At 44.1% G+C, this 19555-nt stretch overlaps 1 protein-coding gene across 1 annotated transcript in view; it reads right to left on the bottom strand.

Moving 5' to 3' along the window:
• Window positions 1-3510: 3510 nt before the first annotated feature.
• The window catches only part of tead3a (TEA domain family member 3 a), a 33393-nt gene continuing 17348 nt past the window's right edge, over window positions 3511-19555 (bottom strand). The window contains exons 2-12 of the mRNA XM_083640947.1: window positions 16794-16858; window positions 14894-14956; window positions 11789-11800; window positions 11190-11303; window positions 10320-10363; window positions 10131-10192; window positions 9896-10029; window positions 9295-9465; window positions 8214-8354; window positions 7944-8096; window positions 3511-7110 (exon numbers count right to left, since the gene is read on the bottom strand). Of these exons, the coding sequence (XP_083497073.1) occupies window positions 6997-7110; window positions 7944-8096; window positions 8214-8354; window positions 9295-9465; window positions 9896-10029; window positions 10131-10192; window positions 10320-10363; window positions 11190-11303; window positions 11789-11800; window positions 14894-14956; window positions 16794-16858 (1073 nt within the window). The 3' untranslated portion in view covers window positions 3511-6996. The remainder of the gene's footprint in view (window positions 7111-7943; window positions 8097-8213; window positions 8355-9294; window positions 9466-9895; window positions 10030-10130; window positions 10193-10319; window positions 10364-11189; window positions 11304-11788; window positions 11801-14893; window positions 14957-16793; window positions 16859-19555) is intronic.

Raw genomic sequence — 19555 nt, 5'->3', positions numbered from 1 at the left:
TTGAAACAAAACAAATTAAGTGATTGCCAAACTCTACAACCAAATCACAATACAATTGAATTGTTACATTTAATTATCAATTAAGCATTAGATGAAGAGATTATTCAATGTTTTCAATATGTTGCCACTCGTGTCATAGGTAATGCTTGTTGTGACAAAAGGCTAGAAGGTTTGAATTCATTGTGCCTTCAATATGAACTTGCCTTTGTTGTCATTGACTGGATGTTGAATTTGTTAGGCCATGTTCAGACTAGGAGGCCAAATCTGATTTGTGAACTTTAATGACTTTATCCAGATTGGTTTTATGAGTCTGGATGCTCCAAGTCTGATTTGTGTCACTTGTCCCAAACCACATAATTATGGAGGTAGTTTCCAATCTGCTTCAAATGTGCTTTTGACTGATGTGACTTCAGTGCGGACGCGCAGATACGACAAATCTCATTTGAATGTCACTCGCAACTCGTCATCAAATGCTTCTGCGCAGGAAAACCACGTCCCCAACGTACGTATTTACTGACGCCCACGTTGTTACCATAGCAACCCATGCAGATAGGCTGTTTAGGTCTGGACGCACAGATCCGACTTGAAAATCAGATTTGTGGCAGTGCGGACACGCTCCCAAATCAGATTTAGGAAACCAATCAAGATAATGATGATTATTGACTTTATCAGCAAATCGGATTTGCCTGTAATGTGAACATGGCCTTAGTAACTTTAAGGCACTCTTCAGCAGGTTCGATGCAGCGGTGTTTCTTCTGACGATATGACTGAGGAAACATTTTCTTACAGCGCTCACACCAGTAGCCCGTTCCAGCGTGAATGTGTTGATGCAATCTTAGGTTACCTAACTGACTGAAGCTGCTCCCACATTGGTCACAGTTGTAGGGCTTCTCCCCAGTGTGAATGCGTTTGTGTTTTGTTAGGTCGCTTGAATGCCCGAAACTGCTCCCGCACTGGTCACAGTGGTAGGGCTTCTCTCCAGTGTGAATGCGTTTGTGCGTTCTTAGGTTACTTGGCTGACTGAAACTGCTCCCACATTGGTCACAGTGGTAGGGCTTCTCTCCAGTGTGAATGTGCTGATGTGATTTTAGGTTACCTAACTGACTGAAACTGCTCCCACATTTGTCACAGTGGTGGCGCTTCTCTCCAGTGTGAATGCGTTGATGTTGTTTCAGGTGACCCGACCGACAAAAAGATTTCCCGCACAGCAAACAGGAGAAAGGTTTCTCCCCCGAGTGAACTCTCTGATGATTCTTTAACCTCCAAAGTGCTGCGAATGCTTTGTCACACTGTTGACAACGGTGATCTTTGGGCCTGCTCTGCTGGTGTCTCTGTGAACAGAAAAAGAAAAAGATATTAAGAAAGAATTAGGACAGAGGGACAGTGTTTGTGTGTTGCAACATCAGTGATATTTTTCTCACCTCTTCTGAAGAATTCATTTCGCCAACGTTCCTCCCCTCCTATGGCAGATGTCTCTCCTCCCACCAAGCAGCTCTGTAGTCTGTAGGTTTCAATTAAATCAGTATCATAAAATGTAATTACACATTTGGGTCTCAAACTCAAAAGTTAAAAAGAAAACGGATGTGAGGGCAATCATGCTGCTCAGTGTCCGCCAAGAAAGGGAAGTGATTCAGATCAGAGAAGAACACGTATGCTGAGGTTGCTAAGAGGTGGAGATGGGAAAGTAACGAAGAAAGGGTGGAGGTACACAAAGAACCGGAGAAGGAAAAGAACGGAACTAATCAGAGGAACGTGATCTGCATGGACAAGAAGCCATTCCTGGCTTTCATTGCCGTGGTTATAAACTGTGTTGCTAGTTTGAGTGGGAAGACGGAGAGGATTGAGATGGTGCTTGATGCTGCTAAGAGGTTCCTAGATGTGGTGGACGTATCTGGAACAGAGATTGATAAAATACTGAGGGACGCTTTTGTGCAGACTCAGACTGAGTGACAGTATGGACAACAATGTAGTATGAACTGGAGCATGTTGGGTGGACACACTATTTTATTATTTTCATTGTATAGACGGTTTTCACCAGCTGCAACCCCACAGCACTTCCTTTTTCTCAGCTTCTTCTTCTGTGTTTTATGGCGGTTGGCATCCTTAAACGTTGCATTACCACCACCTGAGTTGTATCAGCTTCACAGTGCGAACTATTGACAGTGTCCACTTTCTCATCTATTCAGGGGAAAACACTGACATAGCCTACTTTTATTTCTATTTTTTTTTATTTTTGCTATGTAAACGTTTAAATGTAAAGATAGTGCAATAACGTACTGATAGTCAGCTTACCCTCTCCTCTCCCCTCCCACATTCGCTAGTTAGCCAACCAACCAGCAGCTAACATTAGCTAGCTAGCTAGCTTACCGGAAGCGATATTTCTTTCGGATGATGGCGAAGGCATAACCCACGCCTGGCCCTCTCTGCCTCTGATTAGTGGCAGCGTTATAAACCATAGATATGACTATATTAAAAACATAAACACACTGGCGTCTTTCATGCAGGCTAGCAACGTAACTGCTGTATGTCTGTCTGTCTGTCTGACCCACTGAGTTTGACCACAGACTGTAGAAAGAGATGTAATGCAGGATATCCAAGCGAATGTGTTTGGATGGAAGTTTGACGCTAGGCCAATCAGAGGCAGAGAGGGGCGGGTTATGCCTTCGCCATCATCCGAAAAAAAAAATCGCCTCCGGGACAATAACGTGTGCACGTCTTTCCGACAGGGGTGGTTGTTATGGTAACTATCAACAACAACAACAACTACTACAATAGATAAAGACCGAAATAGGCTACCTTGTTAATGTGTCTGTCGGAGACACGGCCTAACGTTAACATTTAATATGAGCCGAATATCAGCCTGCGCTCAGCTATGTATACAGGAAGTTGTGACGGTTGTTATTGTTGTCAAGTTAAAACGTGACGTAGTTCAACTAACCATAGTTTAACAGTGTGAGGCAGCAATGCACCAACCCGTGCCTAGTCTGCCGGAAATCTAAAGAAGATTTTGGCTGCATTCTGTTTCTCACTGTGCCCTTTTTTGGGTTCATGACAGAACATAAATGTCTATGCAAGCGCACTGAAAACAAGTGCAATACTATTATTATCGTTGTGGTTGAAACCAATGAATCAGTGTTGAAAATGTCGGGACACGGTACCACAGGCTGACGGCCGTCAATGCGGGACGTCTGGACACCGTAATACATCTATGCTGAACACCCTATGAAAAAATAGTTACTTGTGACTTGAACTCATGCTGTCAGATGACCTGTAATATCACACTTTAGCTCCGCAGGCTAACAGCAGCTAGCAAGCTTTGCGGCCTAGCTAGTTGCAGCTGTTGACATTTTCTTTGGCAGCTTAGCAATGGATGTGACTAATGCCTGGTAAACCGTGGAGGCGAAATAAAGTAAAACAAATGGACTTACATGTTGAGGGATGAAATGCGTTCAAAACACCAACCTGGAGCGGAGTGAGACTGTAAATGCTAAATAATTCTGCAGACACATGTGATTTTATTGGTACAGCGTAAATGTACAGATTTCACTGAGCAGACTTGACCAGAGGAGTGATGAAGCAGTCAACCACACAGCAGACAGGAGCTCCCCCTACAGGACAAGATGAGTCTCTCCTGTTGGGTTTGGAGCATTCTGGTGAGGACTGACCACACAGTAGGCTAACCAAGTTTAAAGGAAGATCTCATTTAAAACCGCACCCCTTAGCTCTTACTTTCATGCTACATGTACAAAAATTTAAAAGTCAAGTCGTTGTCAACTTGCACATGGCTGCAGATAAGAGTGCCAGCCTCAAGGGGGGAAATAAACTGATAATTATATATAACTAGAAGGAAAACAAAACAAACAAAAACAGTTGATAGCCATGTTTTACAGGAAACCATAATCATTGCATAAAACAAAAATAAGAAAATGCAAATGTCAGTTGGCCAATTTTCTTAGTGTTATAATCAGGCAAAAATAATAAAAATAAAAAATACCCCAGTGCACAAGTGGTGACCCAAGTGTGGGTCTGTACCTTGAGGGTTTGCATACAATAATTAAAAAGGAATTAGCCAAAATCCACCTCATTTCTGACGTTTGGTGTAATACTTCTAGCTGTGTCGATAAAATACAAAAAAGATAAATCGCCTTTACAAAATGAGTATTTACCTTGTGTTGGCTTATAAACAGTACCATTAAAAGTGTAGTGTACACATCCTATACATCAGTGCTCCTCAGGCTAAGGCTTTATGAACCAAAAACACATTCTTATCCCAACCCATGTGGAGGTAGAAATACTGCAGCAAGCCCACTCTCTTGTCAAGCTGAAAAGGTATAAACAGTATAGTGTCAAGGAACAACAGGAGAGATCATGATTTCGTTGAAGATTCCGCTGCTAAGTGTGAATAAACCCCTCAGAATACATCTGAGGATAAAAAGTAAGACACCATCAACACATTGAGTGAATCACCTTTGGGCGGTGGAAGTGGATGAGGAATCGGTTGTGAACTGAGCCAAACATCTGCATGAGATTTGACCTAAATCCCTTTCCCTCAACACACCACGTACCACTAAGAAAGCTCCAACGGCAAGTTCTGACAGTCAAAACGATTGATAACTTTCCCCTTTTAACAGCATGCTTCACTCAAATATACATAAATATGACTTTTACACCTTAATATGTAGTGCATTATTGCGTGTATTGCTGGCTTGTTCACTGCCACATCTGGACTTTCTGGTTAGAAGCAAGCCCCTACTTTCCAAACGATCTCTAAAAAAAAAATGAAGATAATGTTTCCACACTAAGCAGTGACAGAGGACAGACACACCGTAGGCTCGATCAATTCCTACCTTTCAGAGTTAGTACAAAATGTAGAAAAACATACATTGTAGTAGTTACATTTAACACTGATAGGATGCTTGGTTGGTTCGCCTATTTGTATTCAAACTCCCCCCTCACACACCAGTCGCACCTGTGACGTGAATGCATGTGCTTTACGACGTAACCAGGGCAACGCACGCGGCTACAGGTGCGTTCACACGGTGTCGTTCGCAAAGCGGATGATGGAGAACTCCCACTTTGTGAAAGCACGTGTGCGTTCAACTGGGTGTACGGTAGTTTTACCTGGTTTTGGAACCTTTTTGTGACGTTTTCATAAAATTTTGTCAGGTAGTAAAAATGTACGCTGAAAAATGATGTCGAACTGGGATGTGTTGGGCAACGTGCAGAATACATGTTAGCTGGCTCATTACAGCGAACCTTGCATGGCAGCTGGATTCAGAAATCCATCTTGCCACACTGCCAGATGTGCGTTTGAATACGGGTGGGATTTAGGTGTGACAACAGCGAGAAGCAAGTCTGTTGCTGTTCATCCAATCACCTGCCAGGTATTCTTTTGAAAGTGCCTAACTGCCCTTTTCCAAACAGTTTCCAATGACCAAGTTCCTAGACTGGTTCTCTGTAACAAACCATCTGGCGTGTCGGTATGACACCAACAATACTAAATTCTGATTTATACAAAGAATAAAAAGGGAAGAGTAAAACACATTTTCGTCAATACCCATACCAAATACATTTCACCTCAGTGCGCTCAAACCTCAGGATCTTTGTGAGAAACATGTGAATAGCTTGTAGTGATGGAGATACATACACATGAAACAACTGGCTGTGACTGTAGTGTGACTCTTGGTCTGTTGCGACAGGTGTTTAAAGAGGAATTCAGCTTTTTTTTTTTTTTTTTACAATCTGGACCTTATTTTCATCTTGGTTTATGTTGTGCTGGTGGTCACCCAGAAATGATGTCTGAAAATCATGCAGTACAGAGCTAGAACGTGCCGCGCAACTGCCTGGAACAGGGGTCGTAGCGGGCATGTCCTAATGGTGCATTTACGGCCTGTAAAAAGCGTATTTTCTGCCACGCAGCGGCTCATATCCTTATTACATGATAGTGTGAGCCACTCTATTTACTTCTCTCAGCCTGCTGCCTGCTAGTTTCCACATCCGGGGACTGTGTAGCCGAGTCCCGTGAGAGTCTCACATCGGTTGAGAGTTCAGCTGCAGTGGATGAAGCCGCCATGTTTTGCTTAGAGTGAACAGCGTAGGATGGCTGGATATTTACCTGATTTCGAGAATATAGACGATGGATTTGAATTCGATGCCCGTATTTATTTGAGCCGGACTCAAGTTATATGGATTACAAACTGAAGAGCGGGGTCAACGTGAGCTTCTAACTCTACCAATGACGGACAGCAGACAGAGTCAGGGTGAACACGCTGGCTCCAGCAAGGTAAATACAGCATTCACTTTCTCATGTCTCTATAGCTGTTTTCACACATGCGTACCGGAAAATTACCTGTAAGTCAATATCGGACATTTCCCTTCACACCTGAGCGCTGCATGTGTGAATATAGTCGTCAAATAGCCTGTATGTTGGGGAGCAGGGGGAGCTTATTTTGGGGGTCGGCAAAACTCAGATGGTGAAATAAGTTCGCTTGTCACACACTTGTGTCCCTTATCGCGGCATACCGCTCTTCTGACTGGCTCGAAACTGGTGAAAAGTCCGCGATGACGGGGTCGCGCTTATACCGGAAAACAACTTTCACACATGAAGACATTAGACCGCTTTCCGGTCATTTAGCGGTAAAAAGCGTATGTGGGAAAACGGCTTTAGATATAATAAGGATATGAGCATGGCAGAAAATAAACTTTTTATAGGACGTACATGCACGGTTGCAGCATGCCACTTACGGCCTCTGTTCCAGGCCGTTGCGCGGCGCGTTCTAGCTCTGCATCATTTTCAGAAATGTCTGTTCTGCGTGACCAGCACAACATAAACCAAGCTGAGAATAAGGTCCACGTTGTAAAAAAACAAAACAGAATTCATCTTTAAGTAGAGGATGGGAATCTGTGTGTCTGAGCTGGAGATAGTGTTTTAAATGTATCAAAAAGTCTGTGGAGAGAGTCTCTGCATGTACACAACGCGGTGGGCTGGGGGCGCTGCTAGTCCTTGACCAGCCGGTAAACGTGGTACTGTGCTCCGTGTTCACTGGTGGACACCTCAAACACAAAGGCGATGCACAGTAGAGTCTCCTGAGTTTCTCTGTTGGACACCACCTAGCGACAGACAGGAGGAGACAAAAAGATTGCTGAGGGTCTAGGACACAATCACAAGTACTGGGTACTGGGGGGGGGGTAGATGGTACTCAGTGGAGCGCATATCTCCACCGACATGTCTACAAAGTTTTGTGGCGTTACATGAATCCGTTTGGAAGAAGTTTAAAAAGTGCCTTTTTGTGATTTTCCACGCCCCCTTTTCGACAGGGGGGGCGTGGAAAGGTAGCCAGTTCTAAGTTAGTCTCTCAAGACTAAGTTGGCTCCCGCAATTTACAAATGTGCCGCCTAACCGTCTGTACTTGGCAGCTCTCAAAGTTGGTCAAAGAATAAGGCAGGATGTCCGGTCAAAACAAGGCGGGACATCTCCTCATTTTCCCCAATCACCTGCCTCCGTTATGTTTCAGAGATTTGCGATTGGTCGAATACAATCGAACCTCCTTTCGGTCTGAGGTGTTTATTTCTTTGGAAGACGACAACTTCCTCGGTCTAAATTATTTTATTTGATATTTTGAAAGTTATGCACCAAAACAAGTTACATAATGCATCAGTGGCAACGTGACACCGGTTCCACAATAAAACGGTCCTCTTTTTCTTAATGGGCTGAAGTACAGACTGTCTCTGGACTGTCTGAAGCATTTGAAGATTGTGGAAGAGATAGACTGCACTGAGAGACTAGTCCTAAGTTGGTCCATGACCTACTTTTCTACAAGGTTTCATGCAAATCTGTTCATAACGGAGATATCGTGCGGACAACAGAGGCGAAAACATGACCTCCTGCCCCCCTAACACACACACACACACACACACACACACACACACACACACACACACACCTGTAGGATGGTGAAGTTCTCGAGCACACTGTTCATCATGTATTTCTCTGGCAGGTGTTTCAGTTTGTGGATGAAGTTGATCATGTATTCACACATGGGTGAGCGGTGGATACGGAACACACACTTCCCTCCTTCCACACGAGCATATTCTGTCTGGAGGAGAAAATACACGCGTGCATACTAATTATTTTAATGCACGTTGATGCCTAGCTGTGCAATACAATCACGGCCATGACAGTGTCGAGTTGATTTAAGAAGTGTCTCTCTCACCTCAACCTTCTCCACCACCTGTTTGCCAAAGGAGCAGACCTTGGTGGAGACACTGATGGTGATGTTCTCTGTCCCACTGTACTGGCTGCTGACACCGTAGAACGCCCCGGAACCTTCCTCAACGTCACTGCTCAGGTCCGCCTGGAACGGGCACATTAGACAGATTGAGAGAGAGAGAAAGCGAGCGAGAGAGCTAGAGATGCACTGTATCTGTCCTTGACCCGACGTTTCCTCTACTGGTTTAGAGGAAACCTAAGGTCAAGGAGTGACGCAGAACAAACCCATCTCCGACGTGTGCATGCCTACATGTTTGTGTGTGAGGATTCCCACCATGGGCCTGCAGTCAAATTCTCCTACTTTCCATAAAGACACAGCACTCTACTGAGCTATGCATTTTTATTCCTTCCTGTTTTATGAATATTTCTGCGCTCAGGAAAGCTCTAAAGGGGAATCAAAACAGTCTTCCAGTACAGTTGCATGTACAGTATGTAAACAGCTGAAGCCCATCTCATCTAATTGAGTGGTCTTCATTAACCAGGGGTCCGTGACCCCTAGAGGTCCGTCAATTTTTGTCAAAAGTAGTTTGTGGAAAAAAATAATAACAATAATTGTGTAAACTACAAGCATGAAAAGACAATAATAAGCTACTTTTGACAAAAATGATTTGCAAAGTGAATCTGATGAAGCAATATGTGAAACGGGTTGTTCACTCCTTGATTTTATGATTGTAATCTGTTAATAAAAAAAATTGTTAATCCTGATATCCTGGTGTGCGCTGGATTATATATCTTATATTAAAATACAAACAGATTTTTTTTTATTTTCGTAGGGGGTCCCTGCTCTGTTTCTCTATCAACCAAGGGGTCCTTGGGTAAAGTGCTCCATTTGTAATACAGTATATATATATATATATATATATATATATATATATATATATATATATATATATATATATATATATATATATAATACAATTATAAATAACATTTCTCTGAGTTCCTGGTTCTGGAAAATACCATGACAACATTCCAGGAGTTCCAGAAATTCCAAGCCCAGTATGACCTGTGGTGTGTGTACTGACCCAGAACTTGACGAGGAAGAAGGCGTTGTGAGGCCCTTTTTCATAGAGCTCCTTCAGGCCTCCCTTCTTCTCGGGGAACTTGTCGTAGATCTGCCGTACGTCGACCGACTCCAGCACAGGGTCGCTGTAGCCCGGGTTCGACTGGCCAATGTGTACGAAAAGGTGTTTATACTGTAAAGGGACAAGAGGGACGCAGTGAGGAAGAGAGAGGGGGGCAGGAAGGAAAGGGGGGGACAGACGGTAGGGGGATTTGCAAGATTCGCTATCATTGACGTCTCAACAAAAAGCACAGTGTGTGTGTGTGTGTGTGTGTGTGTGTGTACCGTCTCTGTGTCTCTCTGTGTGTGTGTGTGTGTGTGTACCGTCTCTGTGTCTCTCTGTGTGTGTGTGTGTACCGTCTCTGTCTCTCTGTGTGTGTGTGTGTACCGTCTCTGTGTCTCTCTGTGTGTGTGTGTGTACCGTCTCTGTGTCTCTCTGTGTGTGTGTGTGTGTACCGTCTCTGTGTCTCTCTGTGTGTGTGTGTGTGTGTGTGTACCGTCTCTGTGGCTCTGTGTGTGTGTGTGTGTACCGTCTCTGTGTCTCTCTGTGTGTGTGTGTGTACCGTCTCTGTGTCTCTCTGGCTCTCCAGGAAAGCAGAGTACTCCAGCAGCCGTAGCTTCTCCGATGCGATGGTTCTGTCTTGCCATACGGGAGCTGCTATGGCTGCAGGGCGCGGGGGCGGCAGGGGCTCGTAACCTATCCAACATTCAAAAAGAGGAAATCATCATTGGCATAACGGGCGATAATAACGACGACGATCTCTCGGCGGAGTGCGTTTTGTGCGCGCGCACACTTACTGAGGGGCGTGGGGAGAGGGGCTGGTAGCGTGGTGTACGGGGGCTGTGCAAAGGGCTTGATGCTGTCGTGGAGGAGGGGGAAAAAAAGAAATGAACATTGCAAAGCCAAAGAAGAAGGAGTAATTTTACCAGCTCAAAGAAGGCCACATTCTCCAGTTTGAGTTGTCAAAGTAAAACGGTGATACTTACTCCTGAGAATGTCCAGGCTGTCCTGGCATTGGGCCAGCCCAAAACTAGACAAAGGGAGGAAGGGAAAAACATGACTGATTAAATTATTGGGAATGTAGAAAAGTACAGAGGTGTGTGTGTGTGTGTGTGTGTTAGGGGGTGGGGAATCGATACAGCATAGTATTGCGATATTTTGCGTGGCAATACTGTATCGATAGACGAACACAAAGTATCAATATTTGGAAATGGCAATAAATAATACCCCATCATGAGTTAGGTATCGTGATATCGTATCGTGGGCCCTCTGGTGATTCCAACCCCTATGTCCTACCTATGACTTTTCCTTTGGGGGACAAATTTTCAGTTGAAACTAGAACGACCGCAATGCGGACTTATGCCTCCGCCATTAGATCATTCTTGAGTCCAAATCGCCATTTGAGGCAAATTGGAAGAAATTCCATCAAGGTGCTCCTGTGATGTTGCGTTACAGAGCTTGGAAATTGGGTGTGTGTGGTCACAGTGACCTTGAACTTTGACCACCAAAATCTAATCAGATCATCCTTGAGTCTAAGTCGATGTATGAGGAAAATTTGATGAAATTCCATCAAGGCGTTCCTCAGATATCGCGTTAACAAACATCGTACGGACGTACGGAAGGACGTACGTACGGACGGACAACCCGGATCCATAATGCCTCCGGCCTGGCTATCGCCGGCGGAGGCATAAAAAGGTAATAAATGGAAATATATGTGCCAACGCAATACTCAGTCAGCATATCGCAAAATTGTTTACAATCACAATAATATTGTATCGTGACTTAAGTATCATGATAATATCGTATTGTGGGGTCTCTGGTGATTTTCACCCCTAGTGTGTGTGTGTGTGTCTCACCCTGACTGGCGGAGGGAAGGGGGTCTGGTGGTGTTTCATCACGCTAGCAGAGACGATCTGAGCCGACGAGAGGTTTGCTACTGTCTGCAGGGCCTTGTCTTTAGATGCCTGGTCCTGCGTGAGAACGAGGGGGGAGAGAGAGAGAGAGAGAGAGAGGTCATACAGATTATCTCTCTCTCTCTCAATAATCTTGCTCTTAATGAATGTTGGGCAACTTTCCAAAGCCAGTTTAGACAGCCAGCCAGCCAGCATGGTGGTGCAGCACTACGTATGAGAAGGAGGAGGAGACTGAAGGAGGAGGAGGAGACATGGAGAGCAGGACAGAGGTGCAAAGCAGGTATAGGGGGGGGGGGGGGGGGGGGGGGTTGGGAGGTGCCAAAGCAGGAGGCACACCAAAATAGCAGGCTGCTACTGTATTAGAACTAACTGGAGCCATCACCCAGTAGTTAACTACTGACACTTTCAAACATACACATGAAGGAGGGGTCGGGAGTCTGGGCAGTGGGACTGGATTGTGTGACTAGCAAAAAAAACATAATGCCAACCACTAAGCACAAAGCCTGAAGCAGCAGAAAACTGTAGTTGAACCAAAAACTTACCAAGTTCATGGCCTATGGCAAAGAAGACACACATTATTATTATTATTATTATTGGACTTCAAAACACATTGGAGAAATAAGTGGGTCACACACCATCATCAGACATGGGTAATAAGGAACAAGACATTCCTCAGCACATAAAAGCCCTGAGCTGAATCTACCAACACATCTACCCACAACCCTGGAGTCAGCAGAACACATCCACCTTATATTGACATGGCAGGTGACTTCCTATGATCCTGTAGCACCTTGATGAGTACTGACAACACAACACGTTGAATGTACTGGTCGACCCATATGGGTTTGTCAATGTTTAGAGCAGTGTGGCCAATTTGTAATGCCCATATCATGTTGAGTTTTTTTTTGGCATCTGATAAAATACAATAATAACAAATAAATGACACAAAATTGCTAAATGAACATTTATTTAACACTAATGTCATTGTCTCTGCATTGTCTGAGTTTGCTTCAGGAGATATGCACTGACTCTGTCTGCAGTGTGCACTTGTATCAAAACAAAACAAAAGAAATGTCCACAGGTCATCAAAACACTCAACTTTGTAAAAACAATGAAACAAACAAAAATAACATGTGACTAAAGTCAAAGTGTGTGTGCAGTGCACTTAACAGGATTCATCAGCAGATGGCAGCATCTCCTCGTTTCTGAGAGAGAGCGAAATGTTCTTGTTTACGTACGCCGATCATCTCAAAATGCCATTAATCGGCCCAATTAACCGGCCGACCGATGAGTGGGCGGGGCCTGTGACTAGACTAGATGAATGTATTGGAAGCTGTCATGAAGCAGAAGCTTTGTGATTGTGTATTACAGGGCAACAGCAAGTCGAATGCCTTTGGCACAAAATCATGAAGAAGTGTAATCACAGAGCAGAATAAAACCAGAAGAAAAGTGCTGAGACAGACAAGATATAAAGGACTGGGAGAGGCGGGGAGGGGGGCAGGGGGGAGGGGGGTAGAGAAATACATGGAAGGGGGAAAAACTTCAACTAAGTCTACGCATGATGTGTATAAGGAGCATATTCAAAATGAAAACTCCCCTGTGTGTGTGCGTGCGCAGGCATTCGTCTGCAACTCTGGGTCCCGTGCGCAGTTTGGTGTCAACTAAGCTTGCTACTGAATCTCATGGAAATGTCACAACTCTCCTCCTGAACTCCTGAACAACTCCTCTCCCACAGTTCAGACAGCCAAACATCAGCAAACATCTGGCCTCACGCTGATCAATGCCACATGAGTCATGACTACACTACACATGACTACAAACATGGAGGGAGTGAGAGCATTCAGCGCACATTACAAGCGCTCAAATATAAAATGCTTCAAAATAGAATTACATTGAGCCTAAAGCGGCTTCTCCCTGCTCGCACAGCGCCCCCCTACTGATGACCTACAGTAACTCCCTAGAGTTTAGACCTATCCTCCACAAAGACATCTACTGGCTTTAAGGGCTTATGATTTCCACAATGCAGAAAACATGGATGGAATCACAGAATTTGGGAATAAAAATGGAATCAACTGTAAAACATGGAATGGAATATTGCAGAATTTTCCATTTTGGCTGAAATTGTAAAAAAAAAAAAAAAAAAAAAAAATTTAGTAACCCATTTCATAATTGTAAAATAAGCCTAGACAAATAATTCTGTTTTCAAATGGGGTGTTTTGAGAGGGGGGTCAGCCTTGCGTAGGACTCTTACGTCATCTCACAACTTGGTTGTCACTTTGAGAAATATGTCGAAGAGGCTGTCTGAGACGGTCAAGTCATCACAAAAAGCAGCACACACAAAAATCGACCCCAACCCATGAATTCTAATTAACACATTCACTGCCAGCCGTTTTTTTTTTACTGTAGGTAGGTTCTGCCAGAGGGTTTTTTTGAGGATTCTGGCTCATCTTTCAAGACCCGAGGATTCTTTTCTGCTAAGATTTTGTGAACACACAATATCTCAAAAGAACTACCGTAATAGAATGTGTGCTTTCTCTGTCTAAAAGAGTTCGTTTGTAGAGTTAGTAGTTATGTAAGCATTAGCAGTTGAATACAGCATGGTTTCAGCGTCTGGAAAATTATTCTGAGATAAATGGCTTTTTGTGAAATTCGATAGAACAGTCACTTTAACCATTCATTTTTGGCATCAGTAAGACGTCAGACATCTAAACAATAGTTTTGAACAGTAATTTCCTCCATAACAGCAGGAAACACCCCTCTGCTTCAAACTCCTCCCTCCATGTGTGTTCTTCTTGGCTGCAGCGGGCGTGTCACAAGCTCGTTGCTGCTGCTGCTGTAACCTCGCGTCACCAGGCTCACTGCTTCTGCTGCTGCTGCCTGTCTGCTGGCGGCCGCTGTGCAAGTCTGGATATGGGCTCGCTCGTTTCTTGTGATTTCGGTTGAGAGCTTTGATGAAGCTTTTGCGATTCTGGTCTTATTTATGCTGCGTGTTTCAAAGTGTGTTCCACCCGTAATCTATTATGCAAATTTGCAATCCCGCACCGCCAGCAATCAGCGCGAAAACGAAAGCGTTTTCGCCAATCCATTTTCATGAGAATGGCTTCCTCAAACTGCTTTTTGCTTGCCTTCCTCTAGTCTGGGAGAGCACTGTCGCCACTTAGTGGGTCCGTGGAATGGGTTGTACACGTTCGCTGGCTTCAATATTTTTATAGGAGACGTGGGGAGCGTTGATCCACGTCCCACCGCCAAAAAAAAAAAAAAAAAAAATTTAAGCCGAGATATCTCGTCATTGGCAGTGAACCGTTGGATTCTGTAAGCCGAGATATCTCGTCAATGGCAGTGAACGTGTTAAAATGGGAAAAAACTTAATCTGGGGGGGAAAATCGAAAGGATTTCATATGGCTCTAGGTCCAGCTGGATCTGGGCCACAGGCAGAGTGAAGGCAGTGTCAGTGAGCGTTTATATACCTTGAGCTTAGACTGAATCTCACGAGACTTTCTCCTGGCCAAGACTTGCAGGTGACTAGAGACCTGAAGAAAGACAGGATGAAGGGAAGAGGAGGGGAAAGGAGAGGAAAAGAAGAGAAGAGAAGAGGGGATGTGACTACAGAGGGAAGGGAGAGCGTGCGTGATTCAGATGGCACCCACCTTGATGCCCGCCTGGTATTCTCGTACCCTCTTGCGTGCCAGAACCTGAATGTGACTAGACACCTGGAGTGTAGGGGGCGGGGCCAGGGTTATCCACACATGACATCACAAACGTTAACATGTGCAAAAACACTAGGGCTGTCACTTTTCATTCGAAATTCGAATTCAACTTCGAATGTGGGGGAGGAGGGCATGTTCGAATGTATAATTGACCTGTTCGATTTTTTTTTTTTTTTTTTTTTTAATTAACCAACTGCTGCTTGCTGGTAATGTTAATCCCATGTCAGAAAAAGTCTCCAGATTTGTCGCGTTAGTCTCTTCTGAGAAAGATTGTCTCCAGGGTCTGAAAAGTTGTCTCGAGTTGGATGCAGCCAAGTTTGTGAGGCAGTGTTGTGACTGTGAGCGTCCAAGCTAACACGTCGGGCTGATGCCCGGTGGCCTGGCCTGATTTTTTTTTTTTTTTAATTAACCAAAAAACTTCGAACTTCGAACATTTTGCGGGCAATTAAAGTTTGTTCAAACTTTATTTTGGGAAAAAGTGACAGCCCTAAAAAACACTACAGCTGAATTACACATAATACAGTTGAAGAAACTATTGTCAAAGGAGTCATATTCAATGAGTAACATTGACTGGTGGAAACCACTCACACAAACCACCGTTTGCATGTGGTCAGTTCTGTAGAGCTGAACAGTCACGTCGCTCAACAGTCACGTGACGTCGCTGCGTGACGTCTCCGGGTCCACGAGATAATTCCCCGTTCATTTTCTTCATAGGCATTTAGAAAAATCCTCGTATAACAAGTTTTAAGCCTGGACCCAAGCCAACTGGCGACCTACCGAATCATGAGTGGCCCATAAAACATTTCACACAAAAACAAAAAAGAAAACTTAGGAAAATAAAACAAAAATATGATTGTTTTCCTCCTTATTATTTTGCGTTTTTTGCTCCAAGTGAAATGTTTTATGATCACGATTCAGTAGATCGCTGGTTGGCCTGGTTCCAGGCGTAAAACTCGTTATATACAAGTCTAAGAATTTTTCGAAATGTCTATGGAGAAAATGAAATGGGGGGAATTTTCTTCCGGACCGGGAGGCCTGTATACTGTGTACTTTTGCCAACCCAGTTTAGATGAAACCACGCCTCAAACTCATTTGATTGGTCGCCCCATGGCATATGAGTTCGGAGGAGTGGCTTACTTGGCACTAGGGATGTTCATCAGTTATCGAAAATCGATAATTGATCGTTAAGGAATGGAATCGATCATGTGGAATTGTTATCGATTATTGTTTTTGTTTTTTTGTGGACTAGGTTTGGGTGGAATTCGTTCCTCCTCGCCCCACTCCATTGCACAGCCGACTAACGTGAGGTGGAGCTTCATATAGTCTCTAGTTTTCTGGCTGGGCACGGGCCTTTGTGCCAACAAAACTGTTTTAAACATGGGGAATTCACACCGGCATGCCCCGGGGACAGCAGAGTGTTGGAGAGGAGACACATTGAAATAAAGAGTTCATTGAGGAGAACACGTTGTCTTTCGTATTTCTGCCATAGGCATTCATTTTGTAAAAAAAAAATATATTATTAATATGATCGATAATTGATCGTTAATTTTCCCCGATTTTCGATTTTGGACATTTTTCAAAATGAACATCCCTACTTGGCACGTACGTGAAGACGACCAATCAAATGAGTTTGGGGCGTGGTTTCATCTAACCTGGGTTGGAAAAAGTATACACGCGACCCGGGAGCTGAGGAAAAGTGGGCGGTCACTGTTGAGCTCTATCCCTGTATGTATAACCAGAGGTTTTCAAAGTGGGGGCTCCAAACCGGTTCAGCTTCCACAGCCTCACACTTTGAAAAGCCCTGCTGTATACACAGTACCAGTCGTCTGCCCATGCATACCTGTTTGCGTGTGCGTGTCTTCCCCGTGCGTAGCTTGATGTAGCGAGCTATCAGCTCATTGCGACCTTGAATAGAGCAGAGGGAAATTGGGAAATTAAGACGGAAGCACTTTCACAAATAAATATAAAATCAAGCGAAACTATAATGTTAACACAAGCAGATATGGGACATTGTGTTTGGTGTTATCTCAGCACCTTGGTTACACACAGTGTCAAAGCGACAGTTTGTGTGTGGTGCGTGTTAACAGAACAGAAAAGCTTTATGTGAGAGAGAAAAGAAAGTAGCGATAGCGCTGCTGGTAGTAAGCCCTTTAAGGAACACTTTAGAACACTCTATCCCAAATCAGGATATTGTGTGAGTGTGTGTGTGTGTGTGTGTGTGTGTGTGTGTGTGTGTGCGCGCAGCGTCAGGATCTGCTGCTCTTCCGTGAAGCAGTGACATTATTGACGCCATTGGAGCCCTCAACATTTATGGACGGTAAACATTGTTCATCTGCATAATGCAGTACTACCAACATTGTAATGATACAAAGCAGGTTGAAAGTTGGCAAATTGTTCCTTTAAGAGAGGTTGGCAATCCATTTGATCAAGTCAGTTTACTTTTTAGATTTACAGCATCTAGGCGACACTCTTCTCCAGATCTACCAAGGGTTAGCAGATCATCTATGCCAGGGCTTCCCAACCTTTTTTGTGCCAAGGACCGGTAGATACATGGGAAAAAAAGACGCGGACCGGTTGTCAATTTGAATGGTTTTAGTTACATATATATTTACTCACCAGGTGACGACAAAGGGTAAATAACAGCATTTTGTGTTGTACTGTATGTAGCCTACAGTATTTATGTTTTTGTTTCAATAAATGTCAACTTGACCACACACAGCCTATAATATTATAGCCTATGTTTATTTAAAAAAAAAAAAAAAAAAAAAAATTACCGGGCTCACGGCCCGGTACCGGTCCACGGATCATCTAGGTGACACTCTTCTCCAGGTCTACCAAGGGTTAGCAGATAAGGGTTTGTTTTTCTGCTGAAGAACTCCCCCAAGACGACACATGGATCTTGCTGGGATCAAACCAGTGACTTTCCTCGACAGACCCTTGAAACCCCTAGCCTGTTCTCCCAGCTAGGTTCTCCTAATGAGATGATTTGGAGATCAACCACGTTTACAAAATTCCAAACTCCAGGACAGCAGCCGTAATACTTCCAAGCATGGATTCAAGGTCCAGGGATGCAAACTCATGGAGAGTGAAAAAGGTGACAGATACCAGGGCAGACACAAAACCACTCAGAAATCATTCACATAGGTGACCTATTTTGGGATAAAAAAAAAGAAAAGAAAAGATGACTACGAGTTTTCCTCCCTGGTTTCTGAAAATGTTCCACGGGGATCTTGGTCCATGTCAACATGCAGAATGAGTCTTGCCGTTCTCCCCTGACCTCTCTCATCAACAGGATGCTTTTTTCATCACACCACTCTCCGTAAACCTCTAGACACTGTAGTCAATGACAATCCCAGGAGGTTGATGTTTGTGAGATGCTGGAACTGTCTGCTGCATCTGGCACCCACGTTCATATACCACGTTCAAAGTTGCCGAAATCACGTCTTACCCATTCTAATGTGTACTCAAAACAGTGAGTGACCTTCTCGACCCCGTCTGCATGCTTCACACTGATGACTCACTCACTGTCTGGAGGAGTGGAGCCGCTTGTGTAAACAAGGTGTACCTAATAAAGTGCATACTGAGTATTTAGCGTTCTTATAGCATTTTCCACCACATGAAAATCTCATACTCCAATTTTCAGATATATATTTTTGTACTGTCTTTGAGTTAATTTTGTTTCTGGCTTTCTATGTGTTGAGTAATTTCTATGATAGAAATTCAATCAAGGTCTCTAAAGTAAAGGTAAAGTAAAGGTAAAGTCCCACTGATTGTCACACAATGTGTGAAATTTGTTCTCCGCATTTGACCCATCCCCTGGGGGAGCGGTGAGCGGCAGCGTGCGCCGCGCTCGGGAATCACATGGTGATTTAACCCCCCAATTCCAACCCTTTGATGCTGAGTGTCAAGCAGGGAGGCGATGGGTCCCATTTTTATAGTCTTTGGTATGACTCGGCCGGGGATCGAACTCACGACCTCCCAGTCTCAGGGCGGACACTCAGACCACAAGGCCACTGAGCTGGTCGAGTGTCTCGGTAGAGTCTAGAGACCTTGAAACCCATTTAAAAATGAGTCTTAATATTAGGGATGGGCATTTTAAGCAATTTAAATACTCGAGTACTCTCCTTCTATTATGAACGAGTGCTCGAGCACTCGTGCAGGGGGGAGGGGGGTCTGTGTGATTACTATGGTAATGACTGAGCAGGGGTAATCTGCTGTGTGGGGAGCTGTTCACACATGACGTTTGCATTTTTGCATGGAAAAAGCGCTACCTGGAGCATTTTTTGTCAGGAGAGGAACTGACTGATATTGGGTGACGCTAAGCTAACAGATTCTAATGCCTACCTCAGACAGTAGCCTATCTCCGATGGTTGGATGGATGACATTAGCGCTTTGGAGCAGACACGTTGTGAAACAAGCGAAGGCATTTCCATGTCCATTGTCCATTATTCCAGGTTATTGTCCAGTATCATCCATTTCACTTTATGATCACTGTTACATTAAGGTCCGGTGTTCTGCCAAAAAGTGAAAACTGACCAGTGTGATTAACGTTACAGCTGCAGCTGAATAGTGATCACCATGAAGCGATTGTCTCCCAAAAAG

Source organism: Poromitra crassiceps (assembly GCF_964638095.1).
Source record: "Poromitra crassiceps genome assembly, chromosome: 8".
In the NCBI taxonomy this organism is placed as follows: Eukaryota; Metazoa; Chordata; class Actinopteri; order Beryciformes; family Melamphaidae; genus Poromitra; species Poromitra crassiceps.
Note: the sequence above shows the minus strand (reverse complement) of the source record. Positions and strands in the feature narration are given on the sequence as shown.